This window comes from Mustela nivalis, assembly GCF_964662115.1.
Source record: "Mustela nivalis genome assembly, chromosome: 6".
Classification (NCBI taxonomy): domain Eukaryota; kingdom Metazoa; phylum Chordata; class Mammalia; order Carnivora; family Mustelidae; genus Mustela; species Mustela nivalis.
The window spans coordinates 38,317,807-38,343,274 of record NC_139025.1 but is presented as its reverse complement, the minus strand read 5'-3'; the positions used below and the strand labels follow the sequence as shown (position 1 = coordinate 38,343,274).

General features: G+C 42.1%; 1 protein-coding gene across 5 annotated transcripts in view; it reads left to right on the top strand.

Annotated features, from left to right (window-relative positions):
- SYT16 (synaptotagmin 16) overlaps nucleotides 1-25,468 on the top strand; it is a 261,099-nt gene that overhangs the window by 221,028 nt on the left and 14,603 nt on the right. For 2 of the 5 annotated variants that reach the window (XM_082734933.1, XM_082734934.1), the window contains exons 3-6: nucleotides 7,374-7,586; nucleotides 12,911-13,167; nucleotides 18,876-19,316; nucleotides 22,593-22,782. In XM_082734933.1, coding sequence (XP_082591059.1) covers nucleotides 7,374-7,586; nucleotides 12,911-13,167; nucleotides 18,876-19,316; nucleotides 22,593-22,782 — 1,101 coding nt within the window. Of the gene's footprint in view, nucleotides 1-7,373; nucleotides 7,587-12,910; nucleotides 13,168-18,875; nucleotides 19,317-22,358; nucleotides 22,783-25,468 lie in introns of all 5 variants that reach the window. The other 3 variants (XM_082734932.1, XM_082734931.1, XM_082734935.1) reach the window with 2 other exon arrangements.

The window sequence follows — 25,468 nt, the reverse complement described above, 5'->3', positions numbered from 1 at the left end:
TTTCCAGCTGCCCTGAATTCTGTCCTCTGACACTGTAAGTCAATAAGCCTTCTGTGTCTGCCAGAGTCCTAGATCCCCTATGCTTCTTAGACTTGGTGGAACTCTTAGCAGAAAAGCAATGTAATCATGGAAGTTTCCTTCTTTCAAAACTTGGATCCTCTCCAGATTGTCCCTACTCTTGCTTACTAGTTGACTTAAAAAAATTTTTTTTCATGAGTTTATGATTGTTATTCATAGGTGAGTTAAAATCACTTATTCTGCTGTTAATGGAACTGGAATCTTCACTATTGTAAGTTTTCCATACTCTAGTGATCCGTAACTAGTTTTAATAAAAGATTTTCTTTTTGACCCACTCATATATAAATGTTGCAAGTGCCATCATTTTCTGCATATAGGAAATGGGGTTGTCAAAATATCTTGCACAAGGTACAGGGTAGCAAGAGCCAGTGTGCACAGTGTGCACCAGGAGGACCTGGTGCTAGTTTTTCCTCTGCCACTAATTAGCTATTGGCTATAGGCGAATCCTTTAAGTAGCCTCAGACACAGTGTCTGTTCAGTAGAATGAGGGAGTGGGGTTATATCGCTGTTTTTCAAACTTTTAAAAAGTGTCAGGACTCCTATTCTTTTCCCAACAAAATCTTATAAAAATGTAAATAGTATTAGAGCAAAACAGCCCTACCTCTACAGGCTGCATGGCCCAACCTGCCGCATGCAACCACCCATATGTCCAAAGGCCTTGAAGCTCCTTTTAGAACCCTAGACTTTTCACAAAACATAGTCTGAAAAATACCCCTAACACTGGATAATAAATAAAAATCTTTTCCTCTCCTGCCTGAATCCAATAATGGCTGGATCGTGTTTCTAGAAACACGGTCACTTTCTTAGGATCTGAAATGGGCAGTTGTCTCTTCTGACCTCCCTTCTCCTTTTTCACTATAACCAACTTACTGTTGTTAGCCAGCCACCCTGGGCAGACGTTTACTGTGGGTATTTGAGAAATCTAGTATATAAGGGATTTCCTGCAACTGTAGCTAAAAGTAGCACCCAGGTACCACACCACTGAGCACAACCCGCCCCGACCTGTCTCCTCTTCCCATGCATAAGATGTGAGCAGCACCTCCTTCCACCTAATTGCTCCTGTGTGGGTGGGAACAAATTAATAAGCTCAGAGCTTCACTGATCATTTATAAATTCTAACTCCATCTGTGAAATAGCAGCAGACAGGCTTAAGAAATCCTCCCCTTGTATCACCAGTTGGTGGTTTTGTTGCTTTAAAAGAAACAAGAAAATGAGCAGGTGTTGGGCACTGCCTACAGCCAGACAGCATTGCCAACTCTGACAGAGCACCCCACCTCCAGGCTTGGGAAAAAGGCTAGTGAGGTAAAGAAGGTACCAATTCACATTGCCGGCTTACCTCCTCCTCGCCCAGCCTTTGTTTCTTCCACCTTTCCCCTGCAACAACCCTATGATGAGTTTTCAAGTAGACCCTGCAAGAACAGGCACATTATTTCCATTGCATATAAGTGCAAGACTTCATAAAAGGGCTTCCAATAAGGGCACTGCCATGATAGGAGACAATAATGATATTAATAATAATAATAATAATAGCAACATTTTTTGAGCATGTCATATACCAGGCATGGCCCAAGTGGTTTATTTCATTTATTTAAAAAAAAATTTTTTTTTAAAGATTTTATTTATTTATTTGACAGAGATCATAAGTAGGCAGAGAGGCAGGCAAAGAGAGAGGAGGAAGCCAAGCAGGGAGCCTGATGCGGAGCTCCATCCCAGGACCCTGAGATCATGACCTGATCCAAAGGCAGAGGCTTTAACCCACTGAGCCACCCAGGTGCCCCTCATTTATTTTTTTAAAAGATTTCATTTATTTATTTGACAGAGAGCACAAGCAGGGAGAGTGGCAGAGGGAGAGGGAAAAGCAAGCTCAGTCCCAGGTCCTTGGGATCATGACTCAAGCCGAAGGTAGACGCTTAACCAACTGAGCCACCCAGGTGCATTTTATTTCATTTATTTGTCTCAACAATATTAAGAAGTAAGGAGTCTCAAAATAAGGACACCAGAATTCAGAGAGAGTAAGGAACTCATTTGGGTCTCAAACTAGCAAATGGAAGATCTCAAATTCAGAGCTAGGCTGCTGGGCTCCAGATTCCACACTCTTAACCGCTCTAGTCTTGACCGACGTACTTGACAGGCTGTTTCTGAGGCTCTGGGGCCCCACCTTCTTTACTTAAATGTGTGACATAATGATAGATAGCATTGCTCTGCCCCTTCCTACTTGAACTAGGAAAAAAAAATCATTACAAATTAGAGGGAGGAACATTCTGACTCCATTGTAGCAGGGATTCAAGTTCTGATGGGTCTCCAGTCAGCGCTCTCCACCTTTCCAAGATATGATCTTCTTGCCAGTTCAAGAAGCCCGAGGTACCCCCTCTACAGTGTGCGAACAAAGGGATGAAGCTGGGTGGCCAAGCATCAGAAGGTTTGCAGAAAAGTCTGCCTTCTCTTTGGTGGTTGATATTTGGGTTCTATCAATGATCCCTCTGTATTCTGTGTCTGAGTGAAATGAACAATCTCAACTTAAAGATGTATCCACATCCACGGTAATTGTACAATTTTCCCCCTATTATTTTAGCAAGCTAATTGGATGAAGGGGTGAAGACCTGAATACAAATTCCCACTGAGTTATTTCCCAGGTACTTAGCTTGAAAGGGGTTTAAACTTGGTATTTATATGATGTTTCAGAAAGTACTATCTTATCTCTGAAAGAAGTGTCACAACTGAGATGAGACTTTGTGATTTTCAAAAATTTAAGTTGAATGAAATCCAGGTCAGCTATTTAGTTGTTGACATAGACTTATTACAAGGCAAGTAGCAGGAATCTTTTTTTTTTTTTAAAGATTTTATTTATTTATTTGACAGAGAGAGAGATCACAAGTAGGCAGAGAGGCAGGCAGAGAGAGAGGAAGGGAAGCAGGCTCACTGCCAAGCAGAGAGCCCGACTCAGGGCTCAATCCCAGGACCCTGGAACCATGACCCGAGCTGAAGGCAGAGGCTTTAACCCACTGAGTCACCCAGGCACCCCACAGGAATCTTTTAAAAAGATGTTTATAGTGGGGCACCTGGGTGGCTCAGTGGGTTAAGCCGCTGCCTTCGGCTCAGGTCCTGATCTCAGGGTCCTGGGATGGAGTCCCGCATCGGGCTCTCTGCTCAGCGGGGAGCCTGCTTCCCTCTGTCTCTCTCTGCCTGCCTCTCCATCTACTTGTGATTTCTCTCTGTCAAATAAATAAATAAATAAATAAAATCTTAAAAAAAAAAAAAAGATGTTTATAGTGATTCCTGAGTGCCTTAGTTAAGTGTCTGCCTTTGGCTCAGGTCATGACCCCGGGTCTGAGGATGGAGTACCATGTTAGGATCCTTGCTCAGCAGGGAAACTGCTTCTCCCTCTCCCTCTGCCTTCTGCTCCCCCTGCTTGTGCTCTCTCTTTCTCTGTATTAAATAAATAAAAAAAAGTCTAAAAAAATGCTTATAAAAATTCTTTCCAGCTCAAACTATGTGATTTTGTGTTCTTAGTGATAAAACAGAGTTGTGTAGATTTTGACCAGGATTTAAGAATGATTTTTTTTTTTGCCTTGAGGCAGCAGATGGTAGAGGGAGCATTATGTTCATTTACACTGACTTTGGAGCAATACAGCTTGGGTTTGAATCTTGGTTCCACTACTACTAACTATTAGGACCATGGCAAATTACTAACCTCACTTTGTCTCAGTTTTCCAATCCACAAAATGGGTTTATGTTATTGTAAAGAGTAAATAAGTTAAAATAGGTGAAGTTCTAGAATAGTGCCTGCACATGGTACGTGCTGGATATGCAATTGCTTTTATCATTGTAATAGTGCCACTAGTGAGTTATGTTGCTGCTGAGTGGTTTTTAGGGAGGGATGGCAAGTTTCATTTTTAAATGGAGAATTCCCTGAAGTCCTTGGGGAGTGAGGCTTAGAATAGGACGTGCCGTTTTTATTTATAATCCCATGAGGGGCAATAGGCCAGTTATACCGCAGCCTGCTGTATGTATTCACTCATTCCCACATGGGCTGACTGCTGGTCTCCTCTCACAAAGGAAGCAGCCTCCTGGCAGATTTCAGGGTGGAAGTGGCAGAGTACCCTCACCTCACTGAAAAGTAAACTAGATATGGCTCTAGTGTCCTCACCCGGTAGTGTTTGATGATATGCCCATGGGCTAAAAACACAGGTTCAGTGTCAAGTCCCGTTTTGTTACTTTGCTAAAGTTGTTGCTGAGGGCAATCTACTTTACTTTCTGTGCCTCTGTTTTCCATCTCTGTGATGGGACTAATAATGATCCTTACTACATGGTGTTGCTGTGAGGATTAAATGAGATAATATATGCAAAGTCCCAAGAAGGTATCTGGAATGTTTAGTGAAATGGAAATCTTTCTTCTGTGGATGATCTGTGACTCACTGGGGGAAAACAAACAAACAAAACAAAAACAAAAAACCCAAAACAACAACAACAACAACAACAACAACAACAAAAAACCACCTCTCAGGGATCCTATAATGGTAAATTAATGAATTCTAAAAAATTAGTGAATTCCAACTATTGATATTATAGATTAGGAAATATCCAGTCACTCAATTTGAGATTGATAACTATGACTAACTTACATTTTAAAATCTGACCTAGTAATATAAATGGAATGGAATCTTACACTTAGAATTCCAATGAATGCTTCATCCCCCATGCTTATATCCCCCTAATTCCTTTTCAGGTGCTCAGCTGGTCCTGTGCTCTAATGGTGAAGGGAGTTTAATTTTGCTCCATTGGCCCCTGGATCTCTCCCTTATGTGATGGTCTGTCTTACAACAGGTGCTTTGCACGGCATATTGAGACAAGGGGAGACAGCCTCTTGTGATGGTTTTCTGTTGGGGTGGTTTTTTAGGATTAGTGGGATATCTCATGTCTTCTGACAATTGGCTTTTCAGGTCTTACTGGTGCTGGTCACAGCCACCACAACTGAGTGAGCTGACAGTGATGTACTCTTGTATTCTTAAATCAGCTGCTCCATAAAAGAGAAAAACAGATCCAGTATTGACATTTATTGGGTAGGAAGTTTGGAGTCAGAAAACTTAGATCTAGAGAAGACCTGGGAAATGATCCAGACATTAGAAATGATCCGGACAGGTTAAGAGATTTGACCGCAGGGGCTGAGCTAGTTGATGTGAGCATTCAGAATTCAGAAGGGTTCTTTCTAGTGCCTCTCTCCGGCTCTTCAGAATAATAATTAGAAACATGACCTCTCGAGACAGCAACCTTGATTCAAAACTCAATTCTAACCTTTATTGGGAGTATGATCTTCAAACAGTTGTAGACTTTTCTTTTGATTTTCTCACTCGGAAAATGAGAACAATAATGGGTGTTTAATGTGGTTTAAATGAGATAATATGTGTAAGGCACTTAGGACAGTTTCTGGCACATAAAAAAGCAAAAAGTATTTATTATTATTACTAATCTTCTACACAAACTCAGGAATATCAACTCTTAAATAAGACAGAAAATAGATATTTTGACCTGGCTGGTATTTAACATATTTTCTCTCACTTTAAAAATGTATTTATAATTTCTTCTTAGCTTCTGGCTCAGTAGTAATCTTCAGGACCCATCTATGAATTAATAACCATATTCTTCCCGAGAATTATGTATGACTTTTGGATGGGAGGAGCAAATTTAAAAAAAAAATAATAATTTCCCACTGGAGCTCCAGGGTAGCTCAGTCAGTTAAGTGTCTGACTCTTGACTCTGGCTCAGATCTCAGGGTTGTGAGATTGAGCTCTGTGTCTGCCTCCATGCTGGGTGTTGAGCCTGCTTAAGATTCTCTCTCTCTCTTGCTCTCTCCCATCCCTCCCAATGCTCTCTTGCTCACTCACTCTGAAAAAAAAAAAAACCCATTATTTATCATTTCCAGTTTACTTTCAGCAAATATTTACAGAGTAGCTTGCCGTGTGCCTGACATGGAGATAGGGCCTGGAGGGAAGCGAAGGTGGGTGGTCCACTGTGTCACTTACTCTCCTGTTATGTACAGATAGGGTGGAATGGTTGGAAATTAAATAGGTGAATCTGTCACCAAGTTGGAGGGAACATTGATAGGGCAGGGCTGAGAGCTATTTTACTGCTCATGGGAAGAGCAGTGAACCTGATTTAAGGGGTCAGTGAAAGGCTGTCTCTAGAAGTGATATCTATACTGAGTCCTCATGATGAACCAGATTCTTGACTAGTCTAGACAGGTGTTGGGGCAAAGGGAAAACATTCCAGGCACAGGGAACCCCGGGTGAGTGTGTGTTAGTATAGAGGATGGGCGGCGCTCAGGTTTGGGAGAAAACACTGGATCTTCACCAATTTCTTCATGATTTAACAAGCTTTTGTTAAGCACTTACTATAAAATGGACATTGTTTTACATAATGGAGAGACATCAGATAACAAAACTGGTGATGTCTGTATTTTCATGGAAGTCATGGGGGAGAAGAGAGGAATAGAAATATTTTGAAGAAAATTGCTTAAGGTAGGACAATGAAGAAGAGTTTAGGATGAAGTGACCATGGAGCTGACACTTCAGTGGTGAGAGGAGCCAGCCAGGAAAACACCAGGGGCTGGAGGGTTCTAGGCAGAAGAAACAACAAAGGCAAAGAACTCAAAGGGAAGAACCATCTTGGCTTGTTGGAGAAACTGAAAGTGCCAGTGAGCTGATATGAGGAAAGTAGTACAAATAATTGAAAGGGTGTTTGGTTTGGGTTGTTGGTGCTGGCAAAGGCATTAGAACATTATAATATAAACTAGTTCTGTTTTGTTTAAATTACATATACTACTGTGGGTGTTTCTTCAAAACTAGGACACTTTTGGAAGTTCTCAGTTGCAAGTATGCCTTCTCTGGGATAGGGCTTAACTCTTTGTATTTTAATAGCAGAGATGAGACTAAGAGCATATTCTGTCATCATTGTCAAATGTCCTGTTCCCAGTAATAAGCACATGTCCCTAAGACAACAAATCAGTAGGGCTGCCCTTCTCAACTAAAGGTCTTATTATGTCAGGAGTGTCCTGATGGTTCCTCCCGAGTTCCAGCTATGTATTTCTACTTGCCTACATAAGCTTTCCTTTCCTGTTTTATTCCTTCGGACTCAAATTTGTGTTTCAAAAAATGCTTTAAAATCTTTCTGTCTGGGTTGGGCTTGCTTTATCCAGACTAATCATTCATGTTCTTCTATGTTCTTCTATTTCTCCGGGCTATCAATCTCTGTATTCTTGTGAGTCCGACATGAGACTCATGGCTCTTGTTTGCTCCCAGTTAACAGCTTTGGCGATGATGAAGAGCCACGCACATCTTCTGACAGTGATGAAGAGGTGATCAAACAATTTGAGATTTCTGTGTCCCGGTCCCAGAGTTTCCATTCAGAAGCATCTGAGAAAGGAAAGCAGGTGGGATTGGAGCAGAAATCAAAACTCAGCCACCTGCTCTCTACCCATGAGGAGGATAACACAGAAGTATCTGCCTGTGAAGGTATTCTTTGCATGAAACCCTTTCTTTATCTAGAGCAGGGATGGACAATGGTAAGAACACCTTTGAGTCAATCATAATACTTGTATCTGAGAGCCCAGAGAGAAAAAGAAAATGGGGCAAGACCTAGAGGCTGGAACAGGGTAAAGGGCCTTTTCAAACCTAACAGAGGGGGTGTCATATAGGGAGCTGGGAGAGGGAAGGGAAAAGAAGTACCAAAATCTTGACCCCTGATTTGGGAGACCCCCTCCTTCCTTAGAGCTTATCATTTTGTATATTTTGAACACTAATGGCTAGAATTAGCATGCTACTTATTAAGCTTTATAAAATCTTAATCTCCTCTGATAAATATAAACATTTCACATAGCTGTTTGCTGACATTGAGATTCTGCGCCTTTTCTCTCACTTGGAATCAGAGTCTATTTTCTATCTATCTGTATAACCTCAGACAATTTTTGAAATCTTTCTTTTAATAGTTCATATTATTAAAGCCACGGGCGTGTTTTACGTTTCAAATAAAAACATGTATTACAGTAAGATTGAATAACCCTTTTCAAACAGCACATACCTTGAACATCTGCTCTCATTCCCTGTAGTTTCTGGCCACCCCCACCCCTATCCCTATCCTCTGCCCCAAGGGAGAATTGCTTGCTGAGCAAGAGCAAGGTCTTCTGCCATTTTCCAGCATCTTCAGACTGAATGCCTTCCCCAGTGGTACAGTACTCTGAGGTAGAGTAAACCTAGCTGGTGGCTCATTATGGTAGGTAGGTCTTGTTAAGAGTCCTCCCTCCACATCACTCACACAAAATAACCTGGAAAAAGAACAGTAAATTATTTCTTAGTGCTTTCCCCAGTGAAGGTCAGGCATCTCTCTGGCTTTTTTTATGCCTGGAACCCTGGTAAGCACAGGATATTGAAACGGGGAAGAGTCCGTGAATCATATTAGGTAGAAAGCTAGAAGAAATGTCACACTGCCCGCTTTCGTGACCTGGTCTAAATGACCTGAGCTCTCTAGTATTTTTCTTCTTTCCCTTGAATACATGGCAGGTCAAACCAAGAAGGGCATAGTTGTCATCTTCCATAGTTTCCATTATGGAACTATTCTTCCATAGTTGTAGTCTTTCCCTTTTTTTGCAACACTTAGCAATAGATAGAGAAAAAGGAGAGTCCAAGATTGAGAGAAGATAACAGAGAAGAAATGTCTGGCTTGACAAGGTGAATGAGGCAGTCCAAAAAAGAATAAAATAAAAATTTAAAGAAAGAGGATATCCAGAGAGAACCTTATTTATTTGTCAGCAGAAACATAACAATTTGCTCTCTGTCATGTAATTATACTTATTGATACAGGCCAACATAGCATATTTTATTGCTGTTCCTATTAACCCAAGGTAAATGACCACCATATTGTATCAGTAGCTACTGACCTCTGCCATTCCCTCACCACTCTCCTGTTTTTTCTTTCACTGGTGTTCCATGATAGTGTTCCTCCCTCTCCACTGCAAGGGCAAATGATTGCTAATGAAAGTTAATGGCAGTTGATTCCCCAGGAGCAGTTCCGTGCATTCTAAAGCTAATGGCCCCATTTCCCCAAAGCCCAAATGTCTAGTTTCTGATTTATACAAATGGCCCATGTTCTGAGAGTTCTGACAACAATTCTAACCTTCACCCCTTCTGGAATTAGCAATAACTTTATTCATAACTGGCGATTCTGAAAAACTTGACAGAGAGTGACAGGAAAGATCACATTTCTTTCTCTATTGGAGGGGGGAAAAGCACACTGCACTGGATAAATTACCTATAGATTCTGAAGAAAATCAGCAGGATTTTCATAGGAGAGGATAACTGTGTGCTAAATTTTAGGTTATCAAATGCCATGAAAATGTTAATATCATTTTTATGGCATGATATTTTTTTTTCTGTGTCATTTCTTTTTGTTCATCTTTAGGTTTATGAATTTGTTTTCAGCAGTAAAGAATAAGGAAGAGATTAAGCATGCATCCCAGAGAGGAATTGTGAGGGTTTTTTTGCCGGCCCTCCATCTACTTAATCTTTTTTTCCCACTCTACCTTAAATATGATTTTCTAAGAAAAAATTTAATTGTAGACAATTCTTCCACTTTCAAAATGCTTTCAAAATGTTGGAACAGTGAAAGTAAAGGTCCAAATCTAAGTAAAATCTGAACCATGAGTGAGTTATTGGTACGTTATCTCATGTTTCATCAAGTGGGATCCTTCACTCTAGATGGAGTGGGGTTATTAGAACCAAGCAAACTCTATCTTCATATCCCTGGCCAGTTCTCTTGTCGCCTTTGTCTGATGTAGCATAGCTGTGCATTAACTGTCTCTGCTTCCCCAGGAATGCCAAAGAGGGTTTGTGTTAAGTGATCCAGATTAGAGGCTGCATATCAGGTCTTTAGGTCTGAAAAGTAGGCTGGAGAAGAGTAGTCCACTTATCAGGGCATTTATCTGTTTGTTTGTTTGTTTAATTGGTTTTGAACAGAGCCTTATTTTTGCTTATGAAATCTGTAGTTCTTAGGATGTTTCACAAAAACTAGACATTGCAATCCTGATATCATTGGAAACAGTTCAACTATGCCTGGAATCTGTGCTCAGTTTTGTTTGGAATGGGGTATCAGTTAGGATTTTATATATATTAAGGTGACATTGAGGTGCCTGGCTGGCTCAGTTGATAGAGCATTCAACTCCTGATCTTGGGGTCATGAGTTTGAACCCCAAGTAAACTTCTTTGTGTCCAGGGATGCCTCAAGTTTCCTCTTAAGGCTTTCAGTGGACTAATTACATAGAATAATCTCCTTTACTTGAAGTCAAATGCATAAGGGCCTTAGTCACATCTACAAAATACTTCACAGTGTTTCCTCAATTAGTGTTTGATTGATTAATTGAGGCTTATAGCTTGGCCAAGCTGACACATAAAACCAACCATTGTAGATGGTGGGCAAAAGTATTTGTATGTGGGTGGTAGTGGGAGAGGTGTTTGGGAGTGTAAAATAAAGTAACCGGATAATAGCGTTATACCATGTCAAAGTGGGATATGGACTAAAAAGTGCTAAAATCTTTCTGTTAAAATAAATATGGTTTGTATGACATAACTATGGCCTATAATTTCTAAGAAGCTAGGATACATTACTCTGACAACAGGCAATTACTTTTCTGTATGTGTTTAAGGTGACATGATCTTCTTTAACTTATAGGATGGGAAGATTGACTTATGTAATGGTGAATCCCCTTTCTTTTCCTCTGCCTCGTGACTTATACCCCAGCTTTGCTTTTCTAATTCATTCCTTGCTTGTCTGTCAAGGAAAATGGTTTGTTACATTAATATAGTTCTTATGTTTTTCAGTTATGAATAGCTTTTCAAGGCTTAATGTAGCTTTTGAAAATTCCTTTATTACTGATCTAGGTATTATCACCGTAGGAGTTAAAGTCATGAGACAATTTTATGGGGGTAATTTCTTGGCAAAGTTAGATTTTGTGCTGAAATCCTGCTGGGTGCTGCACACGTTGATGGATGACCCACTGTTTAATAGGACATTTTAGTGTTCATGGATATGAGGAATGGATGTGCTAATTAGAGCCTTAGAAGAAAATTCTGCTTTATGTTGTAGGGTTTTGCATATGGAATATCCCTTGTTCTATCATTTTCTGTGGCCTTTTTAAAGTATGTTTGCCAAATAACTGAATGTGTGAATGTAAAAATATCATGGTGTCCTAAGAAAGTGTTTCCAGGGGGCCTGAACTGGATTATTAAGAATTACAAGGCAGTAAGGGGAACTTCTCAGTGGTTTGCCATGGTTTTGGAAAAATCCCAAATTAGGAGTCTGAAGTTGTGCTCTGAGTACCAATCTGCCTAAATATGTTTTTGTATAGTCTGCATAGGGTAATAATGTATTTTTTAAGATTGCGTGTTTACTGCAGGTAGGTAATAAACTGCTGGTAAACCACTGTCGCCACTACTCTGTATAGATGCACACCTGGCTGCTTCAGAAATTTGTTAACCTGCCTAGCCTTGAAAGTTATGGGGAGAGTTTCATGAAACCCATTGGTGGATAAAGACTAGGAAGCATAGATATGTGGCCAAGGAGCTTATATTTTGGCTGAGGCTTTAAGACCAACAGTAGAAACACTTGCTACCATACAGTATAAATAAGAGCTGAATTCATGATCTATACTTTGTCATCCCACTCACTCATCCTGTCTGTATCTCTAATTTCTCTTATCCTGGAGATGAAAGAGAGAATAAGTCCTCGGCTACTTTCTGGATGTGGGAGGAAAGTCAGGACGAAAGCTATTGCTTGGGAAGACCCTGCCCATTTTCCTTTACTGTCTGAGGGTAACTTAGACTTTAAAGGAGAGGAAGGAGATGCATAGGTAAGGGAGGGCTGATCGGGAAGGTAGAATAACACTAAAGTCTGAGAAAAATACTGAGTCCAAGAAGTGAGGATAGATTGAGGAGATGTTGGGCTTTGGCTGGACAAGAAGGAGAAGGCAGGAGTGGGGGTTTGAGGGCCACAGTGGACAGAAATACACAGCTAGTGTTTTCATGGCCCCATGAGACTGCAGGTGATAGTAACATGGAGGCAGTAGAAAATGGGGTTTTCTGGGTTGGATGAGGCCAGTTTGGGCCAGACGAGGAAGCAAGGCCAATATTTATGGAAAACCTAGTGATTGCTAGGAGGCTCTTATTTCATGTGTTTACAATGATTCTCTAATGGCTTTTATCCTTGTTTTATCAATAAGGAAACAAAGGTTTGGACAGTTCAAATATTGTGTAAATTCTTAATGCAGAGCTAGGATTTAAATCCAGATCATCTGAATCCAAGTCCAGTGTTCCTTCTATGGATCAAGTAGAGAACTTTTTACTTGAAAGAACCACTGAAGCCTTTCAAGGGGAAGATAAGATGGTGAAGGTGGAAGAGAGAAAGAAAAATAGTTGAGTCAGGACACAATATGGTCTCCGTAGATTGCTGTTCTTGCTTTCTAGATCTATCCCCAAGGTCTTGTGGCCATTAGTTCCAACAAAGTGCTAATGTGTTTATTTTATCCTTTTAACATTAGGACACATCCTTCATACTCTTATCACTAGAAAGCATTAAACCTTCTTATACCACATGTAATGAACTAATGGTCCTTTTGGTTATATAGACCTAGTTTATCTACCACGTGGATGCAATTATGTTTTTGCAGGTGTTATTTGATGGGTTTTGCTTTTGAGGTCTTGATTTATGTTGTTGCTACTACTCAATTTCTCCAGGTAAAAAGGTGGAAAGTAATAGTACATTTGAATTAGTTTCCTTATTGCAAATTTAGATTTGGATGGACCCCGCCAGCTGAATTATTCTGAGAATCTGTCCTACGGTGAAGATGATCCCGTTTCTGCCCATTCCCAGTCCCCAGGTGAGGTGGGGAACACCGGGCACCATGGTGCATCTCCCCAAGAGACCAAAGTGCCTCACAGCCTCAGTCGCCAGTCTACAGAAGGCAGCTTGGAATTGGAGACAGCCTTTAATAACCGGGGGTTTGAAGACTCCTATGCTACAGACAGCTCCTCCATGTGGAGCCCAGAGGCAAGTTACTTTTTTTTCGTTCTCTCCTTTGCTTGAGCGTTGTGTGCTCTCTGGTGAGTTCTTGCATTCCTCTTGCTCCCCATGCCTCAAGAAAAAAAATTTCTCTGAAAAGGATACATCACCTTGAAAAACAAAGGCCTAAAGAGGCTTTATTCAAAATAAATTTTTTTTCGGATGACCAATAAAATAAATTTTTTTTCGGTGTACCAATAAAAGGGGGTATACAATAAAAGAATCACAAATACATTTCTATCAAAATGGGGGGGAAAAGAGTGGTGGTGGAATGGACCCAGCAACAATTATACTTTTTGTTTATATAAAAGAGGTTTTAGTTCTTCAGGGAAGATTTTTAGTTCCTTCATGGTTTCAATTAAGTGGAGTCTATTTTTATTTGCCCCAAATCTTGAGTTACAGTTACTTGAATAAAATAATTATTTGAAAATTAAAATACAATGGCCCTCCCAGTGAAACAATGCAAGGTATTATGATGAAGATCTTGCTGTAAATTTGTGGGATTTGAATTGATTTCAAGATCTAGGAGATGGCATTAGTTTGTGATGACCCTCTGGCCATTGACATTGGTTTCTGGAGTAAATCTCTGATAAAAGATGCCCCAGGGCACCTGGGTGGCTCAGTCATTAGGCATCTGCCTTCAGCTCCAGTCGTGGCCCCAGGGATCAGCCCCTCACTAGGCTCCCTGCTCTGACAGGAGCCTGTTTCTCTGTCTCCCACTCTCTCTGCTTATGTTCCCTCTCTTACTGTGTCTCTCTGGCAAATAACTATATAAAATCTAAAAAAAGAAAAAAAAAAGTTGTTCTTTCTAAATTTATTTCTTATTTGGAACTTATTCCAGAATATGCCTAATAGCACAGAGGTATGATTGGAGATGATTCTTAGAGACACTATCATTTATTGAGCAATTACAATGTGCCAGGCACTGTAATAAAGATTTGCAAACACTATGTTATCTAACAGGCATTTTTGGTTATTCTTCATTAGCTAGATCTCTTTATTGTGACTGTGACATTAGGAGATGTCAAATAATAATGTCTAATGCCTACTTTGAAATTAATTTTGATGGAATATGTAGTAAAAGAATATAAAATATTAATATAATTTGTGGGGCAATAGGAAAGAGAAAAGTGAATGGAGAAAAGTGAAAGGATTTTGTTAGCATCCGGCTGCCTGGGAAGATAAACAGGTAGAATCTCTTATCAGGACCTAGGCTGTCATATATTCCAAATGCTCCTCAAGGAGAAGAAAAAATAATCACAGAAAATCATGTTCCAAAACCTTACTGCTAATGCACTGGGATGTGTAGAGAGAGCAGAAGGAGGTGGACACATGTGGGCGGGGGTGTGTGTGCCATGTGTTGCTGTTACCACTGAGGACAAGAAACAGTAACTCGGGTACGTGGTTTGTGGCTTGTCAAGAGCAGCCCTGCATACAGAGACACCCAAAGCTATTAACCTTATAAGTTGTTGGGTTTTTCTTTTTTTTTTAAATTCTGCTTCCCAGTTGGTTTACTGCTACGAAGTCCTATCAAATCCCACACAACAACATTTAACATTTAAAAATGTTCTTTTTGGCTCTCTCACCACAAAAACAAAACAAAAGCTGTTACCTGCCTCTTGATACTCTGTCTTCTTGATAACTGTTCCCTTAGGCTTGGGATTGCTTTCTTCAGGTAACCTCCCATCTGCCTGACTCATGGAGCTTTCATAGAAGACTTCGTGTTGAGAGCACTAAATGTTCCCAGACTCCAAAAATACCCAGACATCTCTGTGTGCTCCATTCAACCTCCTATCTATTTTGAGACAAAAACTGTAATTTGGTGCTCCTACGGTAGAACCTCAGATGCAGCTTGGAGGCACTTCCTGTAACTGCCTGCCTTGCAGGCTTAGCTTGCCTTTTAAGAATTGATTGATTTGCCTCTTGGCTGTATTAAGAACCCCGTCTTCCCCTGTGCATCTGGCATCGGGAACATATCGCAGATCTGTTTATGTGGAGCCATACAGATGACATCAACACTATCTCACTGAAACACAAAGGCTTTCAACCTGATAGAAAAATCTTTAAACCTACTAGGGTTTTGACTGTGTGGCATAAGTGTTCCCATCTTAAAGAACAATCGGGATATTGAAACTAAAAGAATCATTTATTTCCTCTCAAAAGGAAACCAGCCAGGCAGTGTGCCTACTGGTTAGGCTGATGGATTTTTGAACACTGCTCTTCTCTGCCAGAAAAGGCCATCGACTTTTTCCTGCAGACCCAGGGCTTGGCAGGGCAGACATTGGGAGGGTGGCTGGTGATTTTGATCACGCAGGAGGCAGGCGTCCCACATTTCATATCTGCTTTCTACTGATTAACTGGTTGGCCTTGAGAAGTTAATTAAAATCTGCCAAATGGGGATAAAAATGAAAAGTTTTTTTTTACCTTGCAGGAAGGTCAAATGGATTAGTGGTATTAACAGTACCCGCATAAGGAGAGCCTGGTGATAGGTAACATGTGTTGGAATAATTAATTGCCATGAAAATACCAGCCTTCCCAAATCTGGGTTTCAGATCAACCCAGGAAGGGGCCACAGAGCCCAGCTTCCCTGTGCTACAGTTTGGATCAGCCCTGTCCAGAACCTGGCTATGGCCTACAGCTCTGTCTTCTGCAGGGTTCTGAGGAGAGTCGTTTCAGAGACCTCCAAAGGACTTCCCCTAGACCTGCAGATGGAGTGAGCCTTTGTCTGAATAGATAGCCTGATGGAGAAGTGGAGAGAGACTCACTGAACTTAATATTTTTACCTTGCCTTGAAGTTGCTGACAAAACTGGGAACTGTTAACTATTATTAAGAGCCGGGACTTAAAAGGATGTGAAATTCAAAGTACTGTGTATTTCCATCTTTCATCTTACTCCTGCCTCACCCCACATGTTTACTACAAATATAAATAGCTGTGGGAAGAGGCTTGGGGAGAAGAAGGGAGACATCATGGTTCAGCACAATGTTTGGAATTTTGAGCAGTAATGATGATAAATCCTGCATTGGCCTGGTGGGAGTGAGTTTCTAAATCTTAAGTTTCCTCCCCCATAAAATGAAGATATTAAACTCCTACCTCATTAGGTTAATGAGAATATTTTAAAAGATAATAATTCTTAGCTGGATTTCCCAAAAACCAGAGCCTACTGTGTCAGGATATACAATCCCTGGGAAGAAGAGTGAGGGACAAGGGGAGAGAGAGACAGGGGAGAAGGGAGAGCCACATGGGAATGTGTGATCAAGTCAGCCACCACAGAGTGTGACTCATGGCTTGATCTTGTGGGACCATGCCACAAGAAGCTGTATTAACTGATGTCCAAGGGGAGACAAGTTTACTGCATGAGGCAGTAACCTTACACACACGCTGGAATTTATATACGTGAATGCCAACTGGGATTCTGTAATTTTCCAAGCCTTAACATCAACAGAGTGGCCTGTGGTGAGAGTTGAGAGCGGGCAGTTGAGACCTCCATAGGCTGTTATCAGGCCAAAGCTACTTAAAGCCCAACAGCCTGTGCCTGTAGAGGGAGACGTAATAAAAGGTGAGGCTAAGAAGGTCTAAAGTGAATAACAGTGGGCTTTTGCAATCTATAAAGGGTTTATTTAGTATGGTACCTGGCACAAGAGAGGGCTTCGTGGATGTTGGCCATCATTACTTCTGATCCAGCAAGCATATAGTGATGATCAAGAGGAGGCTAAAATAGAGGGGAGTTTTAACAGAAGACTGTGACTTGATTTCTGAGCTAACCTAACTCCTTGGAGACTTGCTTCTAATATTATATCTACACTAGTCAGTTGTATTCAGAAGTCTCTATAGCAACCACTTTTATCACTTGAAACTAAGTACCTCTGAATAGAAACACTCTCTCATGAATGCATGCTGAGGAAAGAATATAAGGAGCTTCCCCTATTTTGCAAGAAGCCTAAATTTTCTCGGTAGACTAATGTGAATTTTAAAAAGAGAAGGCATTTATTCCATGTCTCCCGTGTGTCAAGTCCTTTCATTTTTCACAACAACCCTGTAAGTAGTTTTCATCCCCATTTTACTGTTGAAGAAAACGGAGAGGGGAAAGAATTAGATAATTCGTTCAGTGCCACGGGGGAGGAAGTGGTAGACGTGGCGTCCCCGAGGATGTCTCGCTCCAGAGAACCGTGCACTTTCACCTCAGCTCTGCAGGGAAAGTCTTGTTGATGAATGCGCATTTTTGAGGCACTTTATTATATATTTTAAAGTTAGTCTTTAGGGATGCCTGGGTAGCTCTGTTGGTTAAGCTGTTGCCTTCAGCTTGGGTCATGATCCCAGGGTTTTAGGATTGAGTCCCACATTGGGCTCCTTGCTCGGCAGGGAGCCTGCTTCTCTTGCTGCCTCTGCCTGTCACTGCCTGCTTGTGCGTTCTCTCTTTCTCTCTGACAAATACATAAATTAATTAAATCTTTTTTTTTTTTTTAAAGCAGGCAACCTCCTTTAAAAACAATAAAGTAGTCTTTAAATCAGCAAAGTCTGGTGTTCAGTTACATAAATGAGAATGGATTCCGATTTTCAACAAGAATCAGGTTATAGTTTTGTTATGAGGAAGTATCATACCTTCATAGAAAAAAATCAAATTATGTTGGCATTCTTTATAGTTCGTCGGAGCGTGCTCCACTCTTGTAATGCAGGTTATCTCAGCTGTTAAAGTGTGGTCATCAGATCTGAGTGGCTATGGGTGAATTGTTGTCTAAGGGTGCTATTTTATAATGAGGGGCCCATGTTTGAAAACAGGTAGCATCAGTCCATGGATGGGATAGACATTGATAGAGTCTGGTCTGCACCAGGTCTTTTTCCATATCTCATAAAACCTCACCGCTGCACTCCATCATGTAGGCGTTTTAATGCTCAGTTTGCAGCTAGGGCACAGACAGAGTAGCCTATTTGGCCAGAACCAAGAAGATAGTGCACGGTAGAGTTATGATTTCAGCCCATGGGTTCTGTTTCTGCATCCAGTGTTGCTTTTTGCTAAGTGAATGCTACAAGTGTCCTCCTAAAACCTTGGTACTCAAAGTGTGGTTTGAGGCCAGCTGTGACACCCTCATGACTTGAGAAATGAATAATAGTCTTAGGACTCACCCCAGTCCTACAGAATCAGAAACTCTGAGTGACGCAAGTCCACATGAACGTTTGAGAAGTTCTACCCTAAACATTTTCTCCCATGTAGCTTGAAAATCTACTGAAGGATCACCTGTCTGTGAGCTGCATTAGAATTCTTACCTGCATGAAGTCCTGGTCCTTGGGGCACAGGCCCAGACTTAACCATTTCTCCTGGGGACTCCAGAAAAAGTTATTTCTTGGCAGTTGCATAGTTGACTAATTTTAGACTTAGTATCTCAGTTTCAATGATAGTGGTCAGTTGTACTTTTGGAGAGTCAGTGTATATGAAAACACTTTGTAAATTATAAAAGCTTTCTTCCTTCATTCCAGAAACATTCATGAAGGCTCACCATATGCCAGAAGCTGTGCCCCTAAAAAATTTGCAGTGCAAGGGAGACATAGACCAGTAAACAGACCCTTCTGATGTACAGGGATATGTGGTGGTGGTCAAAAACTAGAGGGTTCTGAAGGAGCATAGCGGGGCACCACCTCACCAAAGGGTATTTGGGCATTACCATTTCCATTCCTAATCTCTTCCTCTATCTGCAACAGGAACAGGATGGGGCCAATTTTCAGGTGCCAACGGGGGTCTTGGAGCCCATCTCAAAATGTGGTGACCTGGATGTCATCTTTGAATATAGAGCTTCCAGCCAGAAGTTCACAGTGACCATTGTGAGAGCACAGGGTCTCCCTGACAAGGACCGAAGTGGTGTCAACTCCTGGCAAGTTCACGTAGTGCTGCTGCCCAGTAAGAAGCAGAGGGGCAGGACAAGCATACAGAGAGGCCCCAACCCTGTCTTCAAGGAGAAGGTCACCTTCACCAAGCTGGAGCCCAGAGATGTGGCTGCCTGCGCTATCCGCTTCCGTCTGTATGCTGCCCGCAAGATGACCCGTGAGAGAATGATGGGAGAGAAGCTATTCCATCTCAGCCACCTGCACCCAGAAGGGGAAATGAAAGTGACTCTGGTTCTGGAGCCAAGAAGTAATATCAGTGTGAGTATGTTAAATGGTGCTGCTAATGATGCGGGTATGTTCAAGGATCTGGAATTGTCAGCCCTTGATTTAGTACATTCAGCCTGTGAATTCAAACACCTTAATTTAATTTTCCATTTGGCTCTCCTCATCTTTATAAGCCATGATTTGCACTTCATGGTACAGTGGTTTTTTCCTTCATGCCCATCTTCCCTGTAAGCCGATGGATGTATTCCCAGTCCATTTCTGGAAATGACAGAAAGGGTGGGGGGAGGGTTTAGCCTGCTGATTAAGTGACCTGTGGTCTGACTCCCTCCCTCTTGCCCCACATTTACTATGCATTATGATGAATCTCAGAGATGGGACTTCCAAGGGGAGCTCCTTAACCTGTGTGTCTGAGTAGGCTATCGCTGCAGCCCTGATCTCCAGCCACTCCACAGACCTTCCATTTATATGACCGAGCTCCTTCCACGTGCTTTATCCTCTGCATCCCTGCTGGGGTTTTGAGGAAGGAGAGCACAGCTTGTATGTCTCCAAGATGGACAACTCACTATTGCTGGGGGTTAAATGTCATTCAGTAGGAGGGCCTCCTTTTTAAAAACCATGTGAAAAGATCAGGTGGCTGTCTTGGGCTACTGGGCCAATCAGTCATCCATTCAAACATGTTTATGGCCTGCTATGTCATGTACTGTGCAGGAAGAGGGCATGTAGGAAAGAACAAAAAGGGTGATACACCTCTGCCCTCACGAGCGAACAGCCTGGTGGAGAAAGGGTCGTGAGAGCAAACCAGGGTTTGCAAGGGGAGAGAGAGGAATAGAGGCTACTGTTGGTTTAGAAGGGTCAGAGAATGTGTCTCTAAAGTGGTAATAAAACACAGAACTCCATGAATCAAGAGATCAAGACTGTGGCATATGGATAAGCAAGGATTCCAGGAGGAGAGAATTGGCACATGCAGGCATCGAGAAGTAGGAAGGAGCTTGTCCTGTCTCAGGCAAGGAAAGGAGCCAGGAAGTAGTTATGGAATGTAGTTATGGGAGATCCAGCCACTTACATTTTAAATAGATATCTCAACATTAATATCTCCAGACTTGCCTCCCTAAATCTATTCTACCTGCAGCATTCCCAACTTAGCTAAAGGCAATTTCATCCTTTTAGTTGTTTAGGTCAACCTGAAATCCTATTGGCTCTATCTTCAAAGTTGAACCAGAACCTAACTCTACTGGATTACTGAAATAGCCTCCTACTGGTCTTCCTGCTTTTGCCTTTGCCCCTTATAAACTACTCCCAACCCAGGGACCCATATGAACCTTTTAGGGGCACCTGGGTGACTCAGTCCATTAAGTGTCTGACTCTTGATTTTGGATCAGGTCATGATCTCAGGGTCCTGGGATGGAGCCCTATGTTGGCTTTGAGTTTGATGCAGAGTCTGCATAGGATTCTCTCTTCCCCTCTGCCCCTCTTCCGTTTGTGCTCTCTACCTCTCTTCAAAGTAAATAAATAAAATCTTTAAAAAGCTCAAAACAAAAACACAAGCCAGGTCATGTCTCATTTCTGCTTCAATCCCTCTATTTTCTTAAGCTCTGAGTAAAGTAGACCTGAAATCATGGAAAATAGAAGCCAAAGGATGTCAGAAGGAACATTGCACTATTAAGGTATGGGAGTAGGTAGGATCACACCCCCATTTCTCCATGCCAGGCCCTGTCCTGGAGACATGGAGTTGAGGCAGGAGATGAACCAGTGTGAAAGAACTTCGAAGGTAAAAATTCTTCATCAGTTATCTGTTGATCATGATTACATGCCAGACATTGGGCTTTGCACTGAACAGAGTGATTTATAGGGATTCAAAATATAATGTGGGAGGCAAGCTCTGCAGTGATAGGTGCCTTGGTAGATGCTTCTCAGAAACAGAGGGAAAGGCTGATCCTTACCCCAAACCAAGCAAATATGTCACTACTGGGCGGTCATCACCTAAGTGGTAGGGCCTATATGGCACCTATCCATTTCAGCTCTCCCTATACTTTACCTATTCTTGAAGGTAAAGGGCTCTACCTGACTGGGTAAGCAGCATTTTCTCCTACAGATATGAAGAATATTTAATTCCTTTTAGTGTGGTTTTTTGTGGGTTTTTTAAAAAAAGATTTTATCTTTTAGAGAGAAAAAAAGAGAGCATAAGCAGAGAGGAGTGGCAGGCTGGAGGAGAAGCAGGTTCCTGCTAAGCAGGGAGACGGACATGGGGCTTGATCCCAGGACCCTGGGATCGTGACCAGAGCTGGAGGCAGGTGCTTCACCAACTAAGCCACCCAGATGTCCCTTTGTGGGGTTTTTGATAACAAGCTTTAGGAAGTGATTTCAGATGTTGAGGCAACAGTTTGAGCTAAGTCTGATACACTTGTTTCTGGTGGAGGAGGTGGTGGTTTTGGGAGTCTGGTTGTCTTGTGCCCACAGGGCCAATGCCCACTGTGCTTCTTGAGTGAGAATCAACCTCCTGACTTACTTTGCTCTCCTCCTCCCAGTGTGTCTGGTGTAGAAAGGTGGGCACTTTGGAGAAGCAAGTGTGTGGGAATAAACAGGACAGAAAGCGTTGACTCTCTTCCTAGGCTCACCTGGTGCCTGCAAGGTCTCTGAGATCCACAGTCCATGCATGGATTTATTTTTTATTTTATTTTATTTTTACCAAACACTCGTAAAAGTGTTCGTTTTCAATATAATTCATTTCCTCGGCGGCGGCGCGGGGGGGGGGGGGGGAGGGGATGTAGCATCTGGCATATTCCTGACAACCCTAGGAAGCAGAACTAGGGCCCAGATATTCTGTGTGGTGGTAGGTGGTCACAGTCGTTTCTCTTCTAGCGAAGACAGAGTGCCTCCTGTGTTGCTGCATTTATCAAGAAGCTGCAGAGAACAGAAACAAAACTCATGCCTAGAGTGGATGGGTTCCGCAGAAACACTCAAGCACAAATGACACAGGAGGGAACTTGGGTCTTTATTAAATGTAATATGAGCTCTTCCTGTATGAGAGGGTTTGATTTACACGAGTAATAATATCTTTGTCCATTTTGTCTTTAGAGAGGAAATGTTGAATGGAGACAGCTCTCGAGGCAAGTGTGTCAGCGAATAATGCAGGGCACCTCACCCATGGCCACACTCCCCAGGCCCATTATCATTCACACCAAGTGCGCCGTTAGTAATCTTTGGCAGCGGTTGGGACCAGGCCACAATTTCAGCACACATAATACCGGCTTTCTGTGCGAGAGCAGTACAGCGTGGACCAATGGATTCTTTGTTGTTCTCCCCCTCCAGAGTGGAGAGTCTCCGCTCAGCCCATCTGCACTTTCTCACAGTGATACTGCTTCCTCCACGCAGTCGCTTTCTCATGGAGGGGCCCCGGAGCTGCTGGTGGGGCTGGCCTACAACGCCACAACGGGGCGATTATCTGTGGAAATGATCAAAGGCAGCCATTTCCGAAACCTCGCTGTTAATAGAGCGCCTGGTAAGTGCGTGTCTGTAGCCCCAGCTCTGGGCCTTCCAGAGGCAAGCCAAAGGCTTTGTTGGTTTTGGTCTTTATTCTTTAACTTTCTTTAAGACACGATCTAGGTATGACTTAGCCATGTTTTTACAAAGCAATACCTTGGAGTATCTTAAATGTCCTTTTATCTCATTAGCTCGATGGCTTCTCCAATATCTGGATATAGCTCCATGCAAAATAGGCTGCCCTCTACCTGCATATGGGTAAAGGGAAAAGAGGGCTGTCTCCTCAGCAGCACGATGTGTATGGGCAATTAAAGTCTGCTAAGAGGTTCCAGGCCTGCAAATACCTTTAAAGAGTCAGAGCGTAGGGTTTGGAGTGAAGCACATCGGGGGCCAAAGTCCAGCTCTACCCACTTACCCATTAACTTTGCTCTGATCCAGTACAATTCAGCTCTCTATTATGAATCTCAGTAGATTCACCTGGAACAAAGGGACGTTTATAATACTTTCCTTATTGGTTTGTCTGTGGGGGGTGGGGGTTAAATAAAATATTTCTATAAAGCATTTAGCCTAATGGCTAACACACAGTGAGCATATGAGAAATGTTAGGGGTTATGGTGCTGACAGAGGAGGTGCTGGAAGAGGATCTAGGCTAATATGGGCCTGACTTAGCCGGAGAGCTAGCACTTTGGAGATCACCACTGGAAGGAGGGCCTTGAGGCCCTCCTGTAGCAGCAGTCCCCGGTCCAGAAAGCCAGAATAAAAATGCTGCTGCTGGAAACAGCCACAATTCCCTATCAGGACCAAAGAAGTTAGACACTGAGCATTGGACTAATGCTGCAAAAATTAGCTTGGCTTTAATGATTGTCAGCAAAAAAAAAAAAAAAAAAAAGCTTAAGAGGGGACAGGAAGATGGTTTCTGCCTCCCTTCTGCCTTCTGGATCTCATGCAAGTACATACAACCAGAGGCACCTAATCCTTATCTGGAATTCTAGCGGCAAGAGAGTCTGAAAAATGTTGTTTGATTTCCAGCCTTTCAAGTCCAGAAGGTAAACTAGAAAGGGTAGCATGGAGGACAAGTGAGCCTGTCCACCCCAGGCATCAGTCTTACTGAAATAAGGATGAAGTTGCTAACAACATGGTAGGCTCAAGGAAATGGGCTCTGGCCTCACAGGTCAGCAGCCAAGCTGGTAGAAAAGCATCAACTTTGGGGAGGGGGGAAAGGCAGCTTCTATAGCCAATCTAGGCTCTCACTCTTCTTAGTCTTTATCTGTGCTGCAGCCCACAAAGTCTCTGTTCATGAGTGGTATCTCATTGTTGATCTGTATTAACACCATTAGAGCAAGGTAGTGAGGAATACCCAGCATTCTGGATAACAAGAGGGCAGGTACAGAAGCTGTATTCTGTGTTGATGCTCATGGTCATGTGAGAGCTATTTAACATACATCATAGGTGCTGATTATCACATAGCTAGTCGCTTTGCTAGATACAGCTTTGTTTTTTAAAATAGCTCTGGATTTATTAAAGACCTGGATTTACTGCTTTTCCTTTAGAGCTTTTTCCAGTTTTCCCCTATCCTCCTGAAAGTTGGTGAAATCTGGATAACTATTTGGGAAGAACATGGTAGAGCTGCAGAGAGTGATGGGGAGATGAATCACACAGTCATGACCTATTCCAATTCAAGCTGGGAAGCTCTAATCTGTGTGCTGGGTGGTGTTATGGTGGCTAAGAAAGCATCAGCTGGAGGCTGACAAACTAAGGTGTGAATTTAGGCTCTGACACTTATGAGCTGGGAGTTATTAAACTTTCCTGAATCTCGGTTTCCTCATCTGTAAAATGGAATTATAATCATATATACTTTCTAGGTAGAAATACTACATAGAAAGCTGTGCTGTTATGGATGGTACTATTGTATCATTATATATTTCTATACAGGAGAAAACATGCCAAAGAGGAAATTCTTGTAACAAATATTTAAAACTGAATAGGAAAAAAAAAAAAAGCAAGTCCTAATTTAGAAATTGATTTTATTCCAGAAGTTTAAGTCAGTTTGGCATTTGCTACATGATTTTTTTGTAGACATACTGTTGCAATTTAATTTAAACCCTAACTGACATGCTGTATCTTTGCAACCAAAGTAATAGGAAACAATGTTGCTGTGATGCTGTTCATTAAAACAGAAACTCAGTAGTGAAGACAAAAGTTTTTTGTTTATGTAGAATTCTGGTACTTGAGGAAAAGCCAGTTTAATTAGGAAAGGTTGAGAAAGTAGAAGGTTCCTTTGTGGAGATTGCAAAAGGGATCGCTTGGTACTTGCAAGGGCTTTAGACGTTGATGGCCTTGGTTCTTCATTATGTCCAACCTTATTATGCCACTAGTACTGCTTTGGCAGTCATCAGGCAAACTTAGGATACATTTTTAGTTTCCATATGGAAGAAAATAAGAGACAGAGCAAGAGTTTTATGAGATAACTGAGCAGAGTTGGAAGAAAGGGGGGAGGAGAGAGGATGCAGGCTGGGGGATGAATGGACCTTGGGGTAATATGTAGCTAAGGGAGACTGCCAAAAGCACTGTCCCCATGAGGTGGATGGAGGGCAGGGGATGTCTCCAGAGCCCTGCATTGTGGGTCAGAGTCTGCCAAGAGGAGCTGCCTGCAAGGGGAGAGGCGTGTGTGGGAATACTCATGCGAGGGTCCTAAAACCCTATGC